General features: G+C 44.0%; 1 protein-coding gene across 6 annotated transcripts in view; it reads right to left on the minus strand.

The window, feature by feature from the left end:
- CFLAR (CASP8 and FADD like apoptosis regulator) overlaps positions 1 to 17,022 on the minus strand; it is a 43,960-nt gene that overhangs the window by 25,102 nt on the left and 1,836 nt on the right. For 3 of the 6 annotated variants that reach the window (XR_014161936.1, XM_081882920.1, XM_081882924.1), the window contains exons 2-5: positions 10,435 to 10,882; positions 7,749 to 7,854; positions 2,887 to 3,022; positions 103 to 185 (exon numbers count right to left, since the gene is read on the minus strand). Coding sequence is in view for 5 of the 6 variants with exons in the window: in XM_081882920.1 (XP_081739046.1) it covers positions 103 to 185; positions 2,887 to 3,022; positions 7,749 to 7,854; positions 10,435 to 10,790 (681 nt within the window). In the remaining variant the exon portion in view is untranslated. Of the gene's footprint in view, positions 1 to 102; positions 186 to 2,886; positions 3,023 to 7,748; positions 7,855 to 10,434; positions 10,883 to 14,470; positions 14,595 to 17,022 lie in introns of all 6 variants that reach the window. The other 3 variants (XM_081882922.1, XM_081882921.1, XM_081882923.1) reach the window with 3 other exon arrangements.

Consider the following 17,022-nt stretch of genomic DNA (forward strand, 5'->3'; position numbering starts at 1 on the left):
ACTAAACCATGCTTTCTTATGTCCTCTTGGTATTGCACCATCCTTTCTCCTAAAAGCATTACTGGACAACCATTTCAGTGCATTGGGTTCACTCACACTTACCGCCGGAGGATCAGCAATAGACAGCTCAGGAAATGATGCCTGAAGTCTGTTAGCACATACAGGCGAAGTGCCAATGGCATGCTCTGGAGATGAAAATTGAACACAGGCTCTCACAAATGATATAAACAGTCATAATTCCCTAGCAGCATAACTTTCTACTCCAGCCTTGTCCGTTGCTTGATTTAATTTTTTTACTGTTTACTGTAACAAAGCACACATCCTTCGTGGCACATCCTTGCAGTTAATTTCTATTTAGCTCCGTAATCATCAAATGATTAGTACTCAATCTGCAGTCTAATTGCAATGTTCCCCTATAATTCAGTTGTGCTTTGTCTCTTAACACTTTTAAGGGTGGAACTTAAAACTCATTGGGACTTAATTCTGAGTAAACACATTTTAAGACTGGGTCATTCATGGCCCTGGGCCATGGCCTATCATGAACAAACAGCATACTGGCCCATGCTGCTAAAACTGTGTCCCCACCCTCTTCCCAGAAGGAGAGGAGGAAAAAACACCCGTCTTCCCTTTACAGAACTGGGGGTCCTTGCACCCTTTCCATGAAATGTAAAACGCTCAGGTTTGGCACAATCAGGGAAGACCTTGCGTTAAAGGAATAAATAAAGTGCCCTTCCAAACCTAGACAGCATCTTAAAAAGCAGAGACATCACCTTGCCAACAAAGGTCCGTATAGTAAAAGCTATGGTTTTCCCAGTAGTGATGTATGGAAGTGAGAGCTGGACCATAAAGAAGGCTGATCACCTAAGAATTGATGCTCTTGAATTCTGGTGCTGGAGGAGACTCTTGAGAGTCCCATGGACTGCAAGAAGATCAAACCTATCCATTCTGAAGGAAATCAGCCCTGAGTGCTCACTGGAAGGACAGATCCTGAAAGCTGAGGCTCTAATTCTTTGGCCACCTCATGAGATGAGAAGACTCCGTGGAAAAGACCCTGATGTTGGGAAAGATGGAGGGCACAAGGAGAAGGGGACGGCAGAGGAAAAGATGGTTGGACAGTGTTTTCAAAGCTACCAGCATGAGTTTGACCAAACTGTGGGAGGCAGTGGAAGACAGGAGTTCTGGGCGTGCTCTGGTCCATGGGGTCACAAAGAGTTGGACACGACTAAACGACTAAACAACATGCAACAAAGTGCCTTTCGTTGCTTCCCCACTTCTGAACTGGTAAACGACACTATGGTGAACTCACGATACTCAGAATGCCTCTCCCAAATTGAACCCTGTGTTAATCATATGAGTGCCCCCTCTGGTGGTAGATTTGGAGGGCAGTAACTGAGAAAATTGAGGGACGCAGGTGGCGCTGTGGGTTAAACCAGAGCCTAGGACTTGCCGATCAGAAAGTCGGCGGTTCGAATCCCCGCAATGGGGTGAGCCATTGGTCCTGCCAACCTAGCAGTTCGAAAGCACGTCAAAGTGCAAGTAGATAAATAGGTACCGCTCCGGTGGGAAGTTAAACGAAGTTTCCGTGTGCTGCTCTGGTTCGCCAGAAGCAGCTTAGTCATGCTGGCCACATGACCCGGAAGCTGTACGCCGGCTCCCTCGGCCAATAAAGCGAGATGAGCGCCGCAACCCCAGAGTCGGTCACGACTGGACCTAATGGTCAGGGGTCCCTTTACCCTTTAACTGAGAAAATCAGTAGGCCTTACATTTAAACAGCACCTCTCTCCTCAATAATCCTGGGAACTGCTAACAGTGGTGGTGTCAGGGACTGGCAGAACAAGGGTACACCAGGGGAAAGGAAGCTGGAGTCTGACTTGGAAGTGAGTGGCAGTGATTTGTGGAGACCTGTATGAGCCAGGAGGCAAGAATCAGGGGCAGAGGAAGCCTCAGAGCTGGAGGAAGAGGAGGAAGAGACAGGCTAGGCAAGAGAAGGGTTGGGTGCTTTCCCACCCTCTCCTGCACCACTGCCTCCCAGAAACAGGAGAGACGTGAGGAGAGCAGTGGCAGATTCTATGCAGGCGTAGTCTTCGGAAACGAGCACACAGCCCGTCAGAAGGTACATAAACTAGTGAAGGGGGAGTAGTTCCCAGTTGCAGGCCTGGGAGAAGCTGCCGCAACGCTACATTGGTGTGGTTAGGTATCCAGAGCTGTAGAGGCGACTGTGTTACTCCTTGACAATAGTAACACTCATCGTTCAGCCTGGAGAGTGAGGTCCAGCTCCGAGGGCCTTCTGGCGATTTTCTCACTGTGAGAAGTGAGGTTACAGGGAACAAGGCAGAGGGCCTTCTCAATAGTGGTGCCCACCCTGTGGAACGCCCTCCCATCAGATGTCAAGGAAATAAACAAGTATCTAACTTTTAGAAGACATATGAAGGCAACCCTGTTTAGGGAAGTTTTTAATGTCTGGTGTTTTATTGTATTTTTAATATTTGGTTGGAAGCCGCCCAGAGTGGCTGGGGAAACCAAGCCAGATGGGTGGGGTATAAAGAAGAAGAAGAAGAAGAAGAAGAAGAAGAAGAAGAAGAAGAAGAAGAAGAAGAAGAAGAAGAAGAAGAAGAAGAAGTTGTTGAAGTTAACTCTCTGTCATGGTCATTCCATTGGCTGGGGAACAGCTTTGGCAGGTGGGGAGTGTAGCTCTGTGTGCTAAACTACCCAGGATTCTTTGCAAGGGATTGTTGTTGTTGGAATGCCTGCTTGGGAATACCCAAGTGAGACACTTTTCCACACAAAGCAAGAGCTCAACCACTGAGCTACAGCTCCTACCAAGAACGTCATGTTCAATTTCTCTTTAATACTCTATTCAACGTTAATATTATTTCACAGCCTTACCTTCCTGCTTGAACTTCTGGATCCTCTTCACCAAGTCTCTCCTGCGCATGTGCAAGAAGCAATCTTCCAGAAAATCTAGGCGGCTAGGAGACACCAGGTCTAGGTTCTCAAGGTCAGTTATAATTGTCAGGAAAGTCTGTAAGAAAATTCGAACAAATGTATAAAACAGCAGACAAAGCAGTATGCATCCAACTTGCAAGTAGGCCAGAGAAACAAAATGGGAAACAATATGCTTTATTTTAATATTTCAAAGGCCATAAATATTTTTTTTCTTTTTGGTTGATGTGTACAACCAACACTGCCACTAGCGTTTCCTACATAGGCTACCTTGCGAGTACCGTAAGCACAAAATATTACTCCACCCATCTGAAAACACTGCTAAGTAGATTTTCCCCATTTTACAGATGAAGGACTGAGTCCAAGACACGGTGGCATGAGCGCAAAGCTGCCAAAACTGTGAGTTTACTGCTGAGCAGAGTTTGAGCCTGCATTTTATAAGGAAAGCCCTAGACTTTTATTTACAGCAGGAGTGGGAAACATTTTCAGTTCAAAGGCTACTTGGCTTTCTGGACAGCTTTCCAGGGGCCACATTCATTTGTTCAGTAAGCTAGCACAGTTCAGTATTTACAGTAAGCTGGTTTCTGCAAGCAGTGACAAACCTAGACAGCATCTTAAAAATCAGAGACATCACCTTGTCAACAAAGGCCAGTATAGCTAAAGCTATGGTTTTCCCAGTAGTGATGTTAGGAAGTGAGAGCTGGACCATAAAGAAGGCTGATCGCCAAAGAATTGATGCTTTTGAATTACGGTGCTGGAGGAGACTCTTGAGAGTCCCATGGACTGCAAGAAGATCAAACCCATCCATTCTGAAGGAAATCAGCCCTGGGTGCTCACTGGAAGGACAGATCTTGAAGCTGAGGCTCCAATATTTTGGCCACCTCATGAGAAGAGAAGACTCCCTGGAAAAGACCCTGATGTTGGGAAAGATGGAGGGCACAAGGAGAAGGGGACGACAGAGGACGAGATGGTTGGACAGGGTTCTCAAAGCTACCAGCATGAGTTTGACCAAACTGCGGGAGGCAGTGGAAGACAGGAGTGCCTGGCGTGCTCTGGTCCAGGGGGTCACGAAGAGTCGGACACGACTAAACAAAGTTTCTACGAAAATTCACACCACTCAGGCAAACAAGAGGCATTGTAAGTGTTAAATGACATATTCCCGCCCAGCAAAAGCGCTCAAGGACCAGATATGGAAGCTTGGAGGGCCACATTCAGCCCTGGGCCCAAGGTTAACTTAATCTACTGGATCAAAAAGGGCCCTCATCGAAGAAACTTTCGGGTGGGAGAACGGATTGCAGAAGTGTTGTTAGCTATCACATTGAGAGCTGAAAGAGAGCCTGGAGCTCTTGCAAGACCCACCAAAATAAGTTCTCAGATGAATGATTTTCATTTCTCTCCCCTGCTCAGTCACCTACAGAACTCTTGACTCATATCTAAGACATATCTCATATACATATGAGACATAATTCTAACTAATGTAAATACTGATATTCCCCTTGTGAGACACAGATCAATACTTTCAAAATTCCAATGCAGGAACAACTGCACAATTAACAGCACCCTTGGGTGGGGGGTGGATGAAAAGAGAAAGAGAAACAGACAACTTCTTTCTTTTCTCTACTCAGTCATTTAGAGTTTGAATTTGCTCTGCTCCAATTCCTCAGAGCATGTAGCAGAGAAAACATGCAACTGAAAACCAGCTTTAGAAACAAGCAAATCAGGGGTGTTTTTTCTGAAGTGTGTTATTACATGAATTACATGAGTGCCTATGAAAAGATGCTTACATTTTTTGTGAAATTCCAGGAAGGCAGAAAAAAAAAAAAAAAAAAACCTCATGAGTTGACAAGGCAGCCACCCAATGCCTTTCCACATTGCCCTTTGCTGTCTGGATTTGGTACCCAGTTGGAATGACAGAACGATGCTCTCTGCTGAATTTAACATGATAGGCTTTGCTGCCTTTGGGACACGCCAAGCCAACAGCTGTTTGCAACAACGTCCGATCAAACCCGTTAATGTATTTGACTTTTGTGGGAACAGATTCTTCCACCATGGCTAAAAAAGCCGCCTCTATTGGTCTGTCACCCGCCCCCAACTGTATTACCTGGGTTATGAAGGCGCCCTAAAGACGTTAAAGCAAAGATTATGAGATAATGCACACAGTGACTGCGATCTCGATCACACGCAGTCTGTAGTCCACTGGCAGTAGGAGTACAATATGGGCATGTCTTTAAGTTAACATCTTACATTAAAAATCTGACAGTACCAAACTATCGAAGGCTTTTCACCAAAGCCAGACTAAACGTCTTTCCTTCTGCAGTGTTGGATGGCAGGTTGAGAGGAGTTCCCTACGAGGACAGACTTTGCTCGTGTGCTCAAGACATCGATTCCATAAAACATATTTTGTTGCACTGTGCAAAATATGAGCAAGCCAGGGCTGAACTGATATTACCCTTGCTGGTACCTTCCCCGGGAAAATCAGAGGCTCACTATGTCAGGTTCCTAGTAGAAGACTGGACAAATGCTAGAACATTAGCAGTGGCAAAGTTTTTATCGGTGGTTGCAAGAACCAATGATCCCTATATTCTGAACAAAATGCTTGTTTAACCTGGAGGTAGGCTGTATGAATTGTGTATTGCTTTGTAACAATTTGTTGGGTCTCTGGACCATAATAAAGATTGATGATGATTCTTCCACCCACACATTTGAAAGGGCATTATAATACCAGCCCCTTTTCTTTCTATCCTGATTTTTCCGTTCCACTGCGCTTACTCATTCTGTCCTGATCACCAAAGTAGAAAACCTTATTCTGCCTGAGCGCCACATTGCCAGTGGTGGAGAGGACCAGACAGAGCAACAGCTGCAACTCTTACGTTGGCAAGAGCTCACCATGGTTCCCACTTATCAAAACGGAGCATGCCCGAGCGGGATACCTGACAAAGCTCCCAGTTGCCGCACTAATAACCGCTTTTACAGAACTACAATTCCAATCAATGCCCTCGATGGTGTTGGATGGACGGTACAGCAAAGTACATTAAGGAGAGAGACTCTGTCTGTTTGGACAACCCTGTGTCGAGGACCTGTGCCATTATTTATAGCAGTACCTGTTATATATGGGACGCAGGTGGCGCTGTGGGTTAAACCACAGAGCCTAGGACTTGCCAATCAGAAGGTCGGCGGTTTGAATCCCCGCGACGGGGTGAGCTCCAGTTGCTTGGTCCCTGCTCCTGCCAATCTAGCAGTTCGAAAGCACATCAAAGTGCAAGTAGATAAATAGGTACCGCTCCGGCAGGAAGGTAAACGGTGTTTCCGTGTGCTGCTCTGGTTCGCCAGAAGCAGCTTAATCATGCTGGCCACATGACCCGGAAGCTGTATGCCGGCTCCCTCGGCCAATAAAGTGAGATGAGTGCCGCAACCCCAGAGTCAGCCACGACTGGACCTAATGGTCAGGGGTCGCTTTACCTTTTCACCTGTTATATATAGACCCAAGAGACCGACTTATAAAACCCCTGTTTATGAATGGAACACATTTGAATAGGGTGGAAAGGGTGAAATGGCTGCTGAGCAACACCGACGACTTTGTTACTTATAAAGTAGCACTCTACGCGCTTGGCAGCTAAGAAGATCAGGAGGAAGGAACTAGACAAAATAGCGGTCAACTGCAAAGGGGATTCGGATATTTAATTTGGCACATCTTACCCGAGAATCTTCTGCTATTCTATTCTATATGCAACATATAATTTTAGTAGCTGTGACCGTGGTTTTATTGCATGTCTGTGCCCGATGATTTTTATGGTTATTGTTGTTGTTTTCCTGTTGTTTTCCCTTTTTGTTCTCCTTCTGAATGATGCCATTCACAAATAAAAAGTTTAATTGGAAATTGGAACTTTTACGTTGGGAAAGAACTCTACATTCCAGCTGTGCAAAATTCAGAAGGTTTTTGACACAGCTACATCTCTTCATCAGCCAAGCAAGAGGCATTATCACAGTTGCAACCTGGCATTCCACACCGGTAAAACCACTTGAGGGCAATGTGCAGCAGGACTGATGACAGTGCCAAGGGCCAGGGAGAGGCCTGGAGGGCCACGCTGAGTTATCCTCGTACCTACGGGACCGCCTCTCCCGGTATGTCCCACAGAGGAACTTACGGTCTTCAAACAAAAACATCTTGAAGGTCCCAGGCCACAGAGAGGTTAGGCTGGCCTCAGCCAGAGCCAGGGCTTTTTTGGCTGTGGCTCCGATCTGGTGGAACGCTCTGTCACAAGAGACTAGGGCCCTACGGAATTTGACATCTTTCCGCAAGGCCTGCAAGACATAGCTGTTCCACCAGGCCTTTGGCCAGGGCACAGCCTGACTCCCTCCTTTGGCAATCCTCACAGAACTTCTAGCCCAATGGTTGCCATTAATCTGATTGGAATTAATTTTAAAATAAAATGATGTTTTATCGTTTTACTGTTGTTAGCTGCTCTGAGCCCGGCTTCGGCTGGGGAGGGTGGGATATAAATAAAATTTATTAATTATTATTATTATTCAGGGTTTCCCAAACTTGGGTCTCCAGCTGTTTGTGGACTACATCTCCCATCATCTCTAGCTGGAAGTCGGTCAGGGGTGATGGTAACTGTAGTCCAAAAACAGATGGAGACTCAAGTTTGGGAAACACCGCTCAAGGTTTCCCCCCCTCAAACTTCCTTCCTTCCGAGTATCTGTTCTCTCTCCATTAAAAGGAAGCAAGCGGCTTTTCACACAAAGGAGGCCTTTAAGCTTCACAGTTTTGTGAAGCTCCAGGATTTGAGAAAGAGGTAACAAACCTTCTCTTTTGCTGTCTTCCCATAGGATGTATCGTTCATCATGAGGAACATAAAGGAACGCAGATCTTCTTCATCCAGTTCCTTGCTGATTTCTGCCATTAGCACCCTGCGCACAAACACAGAGAGTTGCCATTTGAAATTAATTCACAATCCCATTTCTCTTGATGACGGGGTCAGTCAGTATTTCCCATACCACACACAATTCCTTCCTGAACCAATTTTTTAAGCACACACAAAGACACCCTGCTTTTTTACACTACAGCGGTACCTCTGGTTAAGTACTTAATTCATTCCAGAGGTCCGTTCTTAACCTGAAACTGTTCTTAACCTGAAGCACCACTTTAGCTAATGGGGCCTCCTCCTGCTGCCGCCACGCCACCAGAGCACGATTTCTGTTCTCATCCTGAAGCAAAGTTCTTAACCTGAAGCACTATTTCTGGGTTAGCGGAGTCTGTAACCTGAAGCGTATGTAACCTAAGGTACCACTGTACAGTATTTATGCTCATGGACTGGAACAATCATTCTCCACCTGCTGTCCCAAAAACATTTCACTAGGGGAATTAAACACAATGGAAGTCTCTTGGATGCAGTGAGTGGAATTGGAGGAGAGTGGTTTGGCTGGTTCCCTCTTCTCTCCTGAGCTACTCTTGATCCTTTGAAACAGGGTAGGAAGTTGCAGGAAAAAGGGGAAGTTTGCTAAAAAAATCACCCGTCTTCCCCATTCTGTTCATGGAAAGCTCAGCTGGAGGAAACAACCTTCTGGGAGTAGAAGGTCACAACTTGACTTATTTCCGTGGGGAAAAATGCACAGGACTGCACTGTGAATTGCAAGCATTGAATGAATATAGGCTGTTGTCAGTCCAGGGTACCCATTCTGAGAGTGGATTTCTGCTGTATTCATGCACTGAATATGACAGGAGCGTTCTATCACTGCCAATGCAGACTTGTAGCAAAATCTCTCACCTCTGAAGGAAGTTGCCCTATCCTGTCTCGCCAGAGTGGTGCATGCTCTGGTTATCTCCCGCTTGGACTACTGCAATGCGCTCTACGTGGGGCTACCTTTGAAAGTGACTCGGAAACTACAACTAATCCAGAATGCGGCAGATAGACTGGTGACTGGGGGTGGCCGCCAAGACCACATAACACCGGTCTTGAAAGACCTACATTGGCTCCCAGTACGTTTCCGAGCTAAAGTTGTGCTTCAGGTTAAGAACAGTTTCAGGTTAAGAACGGACCTCCCGAACGAATTAAGTACTTAACCTGAGGTACCAATGTATTGTATTTTAATATTTTGGTGGAAGCCGCCCAGACTGGCTGGGGAAACCCAGCCAGATGAGTGGGGTATAAATAACAACAACAACAACAACAACAACAACAACAACAACAACAACAACAAATAATAATAATAATAATAATAATAATAATAATAATAATAATAATAATAATAAAAATAATGCTCTTGACTCAGCAGAAGGCATTCTTTCCCCCTCAGCGGTCTGGTTTATACAACACATTAAAACTATAGTTTGAAACAAACCAAGACACATTGCTCAAAAGCTCCTGCTGCAGTGCTGCTGACATAAGGCAGAGTCTGGCGAGCCAGGTTATCTGAATCCTGTTTTGTGGTTTGTTTCCTGGCATGCATTGGGCGGGGTTTGTGGTGGATGAGACTGGATACGGGGACAGAACCCACTTGCCCCTTCTTCGCATTTCATGTCCACATGGGAGTTGGAAAGCATGGAGTTGATCTGATTTACTATCTTGATTTAATTTGGATGTTTTCCTCTGGAGAGAGAAGAGGAAAGAATACGGCACTGCAAAATATATGCTGAAGCCCTACCAAAATACTGCCATCTGATCTGTCTTGATGTTTAAATATGGAACAGCCCAAAAAAATGTGATGAAAATGATGTATAGATGGTATATTACACCTGTTAAATTAGCTAAAATATATAAAGTTAGGAACAAATGTTGGAAATGTAAAGAAAAAGAAGGAACATTTTATCACATGTGGTGGGAATGTAAAAAAGTGAAAAGCTTCTGGGAAATGATATATAATGAGATGAAAAAAATGCTGAAATATACATTCATAAAGAAACCAGAAGCATTTTTACTGGGCATGGTAGGAAGCGATATAAATAGAAAAGAATGTAAGCTGTTTTTATATGCAACGACGGCAGCAAGAATATTATTAGCACAAAAATGGAAGCAAGAAGAATTACCGACGAAAGAAGAATGGAGGATGAAATTAATGGACTATGCAGAATTAGACAGACTAACAGGAAGGATTCGAAATCTGCGGGACCAGAAATTCACAGAAGACTGGTGTAAATTTACAGACTATTTGAAAAGTAATAGTGATGATCAAACTACGTTTGTAGGTTTGCAATAAGTTTTGTGAGGTGAATTATTGAAACAATGGATAAATGGGAGGATGATTACTTAAGATAATTAAAGGCAATATGAATTTAAGAAATGCATAAGAAGTGGTTAAAACGGAGGCTCATCAGAGGCGCTGATGGGAGTCCATAAAAAGATTGCATAAGTGGTGAAGTTTTGTGGTATGTATCATAATTCATATGCTAAAATTAATAAAAATTATTATATTTTTAAAAAATGAAACCGCCAAGTGAATGTGGTTACCTTAAATCACTAGCTGCGGAGGAAACCGATGCACTGAACTCACCTGTACTTTGGTATCAACGGGGGAAACTGAGACAAATTGGCTTCCACAGCTGCCTTCCCAGTCCCCAGGACTTTCCTCAGCAAGTCAAATCTCTTCAATCTGTACAGGAGTTCAGACAAAGTGCTGAGTGTCAGTATCTCCCTCTCGTTCAAAGCCACGAAGAGTTTCCGGGTCTCTGCCGCAGGTACGTCAGGAACAAGATCTCGGCACAAATATTGCATGGTTTCCCTTTCCTCCGCGTCCAGTTCCTGTTCGATTCGGTGAAGGAGGACAGCTGGCACTTGGGGAAGTGTCATCACAAGCCCCTGTCCCTTTAAAAAGTCGTGCGTGTTTCCTAAACAGGAAAGCCAAGTCATGAGCCTTTTTCTTCTGAACACAATAGCCTCCTTCCCCCTTGGTCTCCAGCAGCCGGCCTTTGCTTTCGGGTCTTTAATGTGAAAAATAAAAGCTGTATGAAGAAGGAGAAGAGAGAAAAGACCAAGAGTTACACAATGTACAGAACTGTACCCAAGACACACTTATGTTTGTTGTCTCATCCGCTGCAATCCTTAGGTCAAGCTTGGCTCTTGAACTGCTGAAGTTCTGTAAAAACCTGCTTTTTTCTTGATTCCACAAGACTCAGACTGAATGTAAAAATGGAATGCCCAGTTCACACCGAAATTTTTATCAATCGCACCGGTTGGAATGCCCAAGAGGAAGCAAACTAGTCAAAAAATACACGCTGAAACAGAGAAGTCAAATTCCGATAAACTACTCCCACACAGTTGAAGTCTTTTTTTATTGTTATTCTAAGGGGTGGGGAGGGCAAAGGATGAGAGAAAGTGGGTTCCTTAAGGCTGGTTAGTGAGGCGATGGCAGCTCAGTCTTTTGCAGAGTAATCCTATACAGTGCTACCTCAGGTTAAGTACGTAATTCGTTCTGGAGGTCCGTTCTTAACCTGAAACTGTTCTTAACCTGAAGCACCACTTTAGCTTATGGGGCCTCCTGCTGCTGCCGCACCGCCGGAGCACGATTTCTGCTCTCATTCTGAAGAAAAAGTTCTTAACCCGAGGTAATATTTCTGGGTTAGCGGAGTCTGTAACCTGAAGCGAATGTAACCTGAAGCGTATGTAACCCGAGGTACCACTGTACAGATCCCCAGAGGAAGCCCTGTTTAGGGAAGCTTTTAATGTTTAACAGAACACTGTATTTTAATACAGTGGTACCTCAGGTTAAGAACTTAATTCGTTCTGGAGGTCTGTTTTTTTTTTATAAATATTTATTAAAATTTTTTGAATACAGATACATAAATAGTAAACAGCTTTACTTATATAACATACTTTCTTCACTTCTTTGGACTCCCTCACGTCTCCCGCTCCCACTTACATTGTAGAAAAGTTTTTCCAAACAAATTATCATCTTGTTTACAATCTTATATCCACTTATTTAAATACAATCTAGCAGTTCGCCAAAAAAGAATTTATACTTTCTTTAATCTCTCTTATCGTCAAATTCAGATCTAATTTAGTGGTGGGCGATTATTTATGATCTAGCGTCCTTCTTAACATTCAATCAAGTCACAATATCTTTGTAGATAAATCTTAAATTTCTTCCAGTCTTCTTCAACCCTCTCTTCTCCCATTCTGGAGGTCTGTTCTTAACCTGAAACTGTTCTTAACCTGAAGCACCACATTAGCTAATGGGGCCTCCTGCTGCTGCTGCCGCACTGCCGGAGCACAATTTCTGTTCTCATCCTGAAGCAAAGTTCTTAACCCGAGGTAATATTTCTGGGCTAGCGGAGTGTGTAACCTAAAGCGTATGTAACCTGAAGCGTATGTAACCCAAGGTACCACTGTACTTTGTTGGAAGCCGCCCAGAGTGGCTGGAGAATAATTTATAAATTAATAAGACACTGCAATTATTGTTGTTGTTATTATTATTATTATTATTAATAATAATAATAACAATAATTGCAGTGTCTTCCAACTGAAAGCTTATAAAAATTATGGAGGGGAAGGAAAATACAGTACAGTGGTACCTCGGGTTACATACGCTTCAGGTTACACACTCCACTAAGCCAGAAATAGTGCTTCAGGTTAAGAACTTTGCTTCAGGATAAGAACAGAAATCGGGCTCCGGTGGCACGGCAGCAGCAGGAGGCCCCATTAGGTAAAGTGGTGCTTCAGGTTAAGAACAGTTTCAGGTTAAGAACGGACCTCCGGAATGAATTAAGTACTTAAACTGAGGTACCTCTGTAGTACAAGAGGACTTGTTGAATTCAGTGGCAGCTACTATAGCTTAAACCAGGCATAGGCAAACTCCAGCCCTCCAGAAGTTTTGGAACTACAATTCCCATCATCCCTAGCTAACAGGACCAGTGGTCAGGGATGATGGGAACTATAGTCTCAAAACATCTGAAGGGGCAGAGTTTGCCTATAACTGGCTTAAGCCCATTCTCTGCCAATCCATCACAAAAGAAGGGAGGATTTTCCTGCTTGCGCACTTATGACATTTTCCTAGGTTTGATGCAGAAAGAATTCAAAGAGTCAATGAAGAAGAATGCCAAGGATCAAAATACTTAAACCTGGAATGACTGCCTGATACATAAGAGAACTGATAGGAAGGGTTGGAGAAGGGCTATGATGGGAGTCTTAAAGGGACAGACTCTCTTTTCCCCAAATAATATCAACAAATAAGACTTTTGGGTTGCACTAGTTAGGCAGGTTCAAATCCGCATTCTCCATGAGGGGTAAAGGGGGGGGGTGAGATACTCTGTCTTAAATTCCTTAAAGGAAGGGCAGGATCAAAATGAAATGAAATAAAAAGTACGCTCTTCCCACACTGAAAAGGAGTACAGTGAAGACCTACTCCGAAAGAGAATTTCAGAAAATTTCAAATAAAGCAACCATGAGACTAAGGTTGCAATTGTTGAATGGTCACTTTAAAATGTGAAGGCTCATTACTGTTTCACAAGTTGTGTATGTCTTTAAGGGCCAGGACCAAGGCAAATAACGAGACCCAGGCTTGCAGCTGTGAAACATAGCAGGTCTGCTAGGTTGTGTTAATTAAGCTGTGTCAGCATTTGGGCATAGTATATAAGGAGCAGCACCTAGCTTTCCCATTACCCTGGGGGATGGGTTGGTGGTTGGGTCTGGATTGTTGTTGATGTATTTAGTGTATAAGGAGTTTTTGTTTTTGTTATTAAAACCTTGTTTAAGTTATTTTTGAGTCCCCTTTTAATGCATGGTCTCCCCAGCAAGCTCTCTGCAGCACTACTAAACTGCAAATAGCCAACAGCAATATTATGCATCTTTATGTGGGAGGAAACCCCACTGAATACATTTCTGAATAAAGTACTGAATAGGATTTATGCAGGCTACAGAGGTTTTGATCAGAGAACCATTGGCTCTGACATTAAATGTGCGCTCCCACTACCAGTAGACAGCATAAAATCTGCAGTCCATATCTATCTTGCCATTTATTACGAAATACGGCATTTCCCCCCAAATCAGCATTGATCCAAATTGAATCAAAGAAGGACCTAACTGCATTTTAAGAGACACCCAGCCTCTTTCCCAATAATGACCTATGAAGATCCAAAGACCAGGTTAAGCCCAATAAAGGTAAAGGTAAAGGGTACCCTGACCATTAGGTCCAGTTGTGACCGACTCTGGGGTTGCAGCGCTCATCTCGCTTTATTGGCCGAGAGAGCCGGCGTACAGCTTCCGGGTCATGTGGCCAGCATGACTAAGCCGCTTCTGGTGAACCAGAGCAGCGCACGGAAACGCCGTTTACCTTCCCACTGGAGCAGTACCTATTTATCTACTTGCACTTTGACGTGCTTTCAAACTGCTAGGTTGGCAGGAGCAGGGACCGAGCAATGGGAGCTCACCCTGTCACGGGGATTCGAACCGCCAACCTTCTGATTGGCAAGTCCAAGGCTCTGTGGTTTAACCCACTGCGCCACCCGCATCCCGGTTAAGCCCAATAATAGGATACAAATGACCAAAAGAATATTCCTCGAAATTTCAGCAAAGACATGACAAATCAAACCTACCTAGAAATTAAAACTGCCTCTTCATAAGCTGGCTGGATCCTTCTGCTCATGGGCAAAAGTCCTGAGAAATTAAAGCCTTCTGTATCGGCTGTCCAGATAATGTTTTCAGTCCTGAAATTAGCTCCTGGGGGACCAAGAATGACAGAGGATGTGGGTTCTCCATTATCTGATCAGAAACATTATTCCCACAGGAAATACCACTCTTTACACTCAGCGAAGAAGAAAGTCATGTCAACGACATTCCACACATCACATGCATACTTTTAAAAATCAGTCATCCCCCTTGATGTATTTTCTTGCAAAACAAATAAGGAAGCCAAGGGGCAGAGAACATATACATTTCTCCTTTTCTCACACAAACACACCCAGCATACCTGACCACCCCCACCATTCAGAAAAGCCCCTCTATCCATGAAGGAAGCGCCTGCCATTAAAAAACAACAATGCTTAAATTTCTAAATCCCCCTTTTTAAAAAATGAAACAAAAAATGCAAAGTGCCCATAGATGCCAAGTTGGGGAATTCCTGTCTTATTTGGTGACCATTATAGTATTCCTGCTGCGTGACAATTTGTTTTAAGACATCCATAACCAATTCTTCCACAGTTGTGTAGCTCCGGGTTCCTCGCTGAGTCTAGACTTCTAAAGATAAGAGGAAGTTTTAAACATTAAACAGTCGCGGGACTAGGTCACCTGACAGGATAAACCAATCTATGGCATGATGAGACTGCTGTGGTGTGTGGAGCTAACATAAAGTTTGGCTTAGTGTGTTGTGTGAAGGGGGATTCATGGTTAAGCGCCTCCCTCACTAGCTACGAAATTATCTCAGGGTGGCAGTAAAAAGGACTGCGAACGAATAAAGTCCCATAAGGCTCCTCTCTGGGAGCCTACATGTTCATGCAGGCTTGGAAAACCATCATTTGGCTTGCTGTGTCGCACATAGCAGGGTCACACACTCTCAGAATAAAAGCATAAACAATTAACGAGTAATAATAATTTCAAATTAGTAGCCATAATGTACTACTGAAACTTCCTGGTTTCTCTCTCCTCTACCACCTCCTACTTTAATTTAAAGAATATGATCCTGATCACTGGAAGGAAAGATCGTGAAGCTGAGGCTCCAATACTTTGGCCACCTCATGAGAAGAGAAGACTCCCTGGAAAAGACCATGATGTTGGGAAAGATGGAGGGCACAAGGAGAACGGGACAACGGAGGACGAGATGGTTGGACAGTGTTCTCGAAGCTACCAGCATGAGTTTGACCAAACTGTGGGAGGCAGTGGAAGAGAGGAGTGCCTGGCTTGCTCTGGTCCATGGGGTCACGAAGAGTCGGACACGACTAAACGACTAAACAACAACAACATGATCCTGGTCATGTTGTTCAGATGCCTGATTATCGTATTCCAAAGCAACTACGTACTCTATTCCAAACTTAAAAATGGAAAGCATAATGCTGGTGGTCAACAAAAGAGGTTTAAAGACTCTCTCAAGGAAAATCTTTAAAAATGTAGTATAAACACAGACAACTGGGAAACACTGGCCTGTGAGCGCTCCAATTGGATAACTTCCTTTACCAAAGGTGTCATGGGCTTTGAAGATGCTCAAACTCAGGACGAAAGGGAGAAACGTGCTAAGAGGAAGGCACGCTTGGCAAACCCTCAACGTGATCAACTCCCACCCGGAAACTTATGTCCCCACTGTGGAAGGACGTGTGGATCCAGAATTGGCCTCCACAGTCACTTACAGACTCACTGTTAAGGCTGTATTTATGGAAGACAATCTTACTCGACTATGAGTGATCCCCAAAGAAGAAGGATATGATCCTGCAAAAGGAACAGGTGGACTCTTCCATTTCCTGGATTTTGTATGGAAACAAATGGGTATGTAATTTCCACAGCTGCTCCAATTCATCTTTTGACCAGTGAGGAGGTCTGGCTACACCCAAGTTGCTTGGAGAAACAGTTCAGGGATGGGCAGATTTCAGGCTTGCGAGATGTACTTTGTGTAAAATCGTGGTTCAGTGAGTGGACGTATGTTAGGAATTCAGGAACCACATGCTCAGGCCAGAAATTGGAGGTCAATATTGGAAGAAAGTCACACCTTTGACAGTTTTGTTGTTTCTAGACAACTGGGAGTCAGACACCCTTGTTGGTGATCTACTGCAAATCACCCAATTCCTGACTGAGCTGCATTTTTCCCTCCTCAGTCATGTACAAATAATATATTTAAAGCAGTGGTGTCCAAACTTTTTTCAAAGAGGGCCAGTTTTGATGAAGTGAAGGGCCATGGGGGCCGACCCACCTTTTTTTAGGGTTGGAGTTGTTGAGTTTCTTTTAGAATTGAAGTTGTTACTTTTTTTTTTAGGATTTTACCCCAAGAAATAGACTGCCACAGGGGCCAGATTAAACCAACCAGTAGGCCAGATTAGGTCCCTGATACAGACTTTGGATATGCCTGATTTAAAGCAAACACACCTTAAAAACAACATTGGGAACTGTAGGTTGTGAAAGGTGCTGTGAATGGTAGCTCTGTAAGGGGCAAACTACAATTCCC

This window comes from Podarcis melisellensis, assembly GCF_964234715.1.
Source record: "Podarcis melisellensis genome assembly, chromosome: 1".
NCBI lineage: Eukaryota > Metazoa > Chordata > Lepidosauria > Squamata > Lacertidae > Podarcis > Podarcis melisellensis.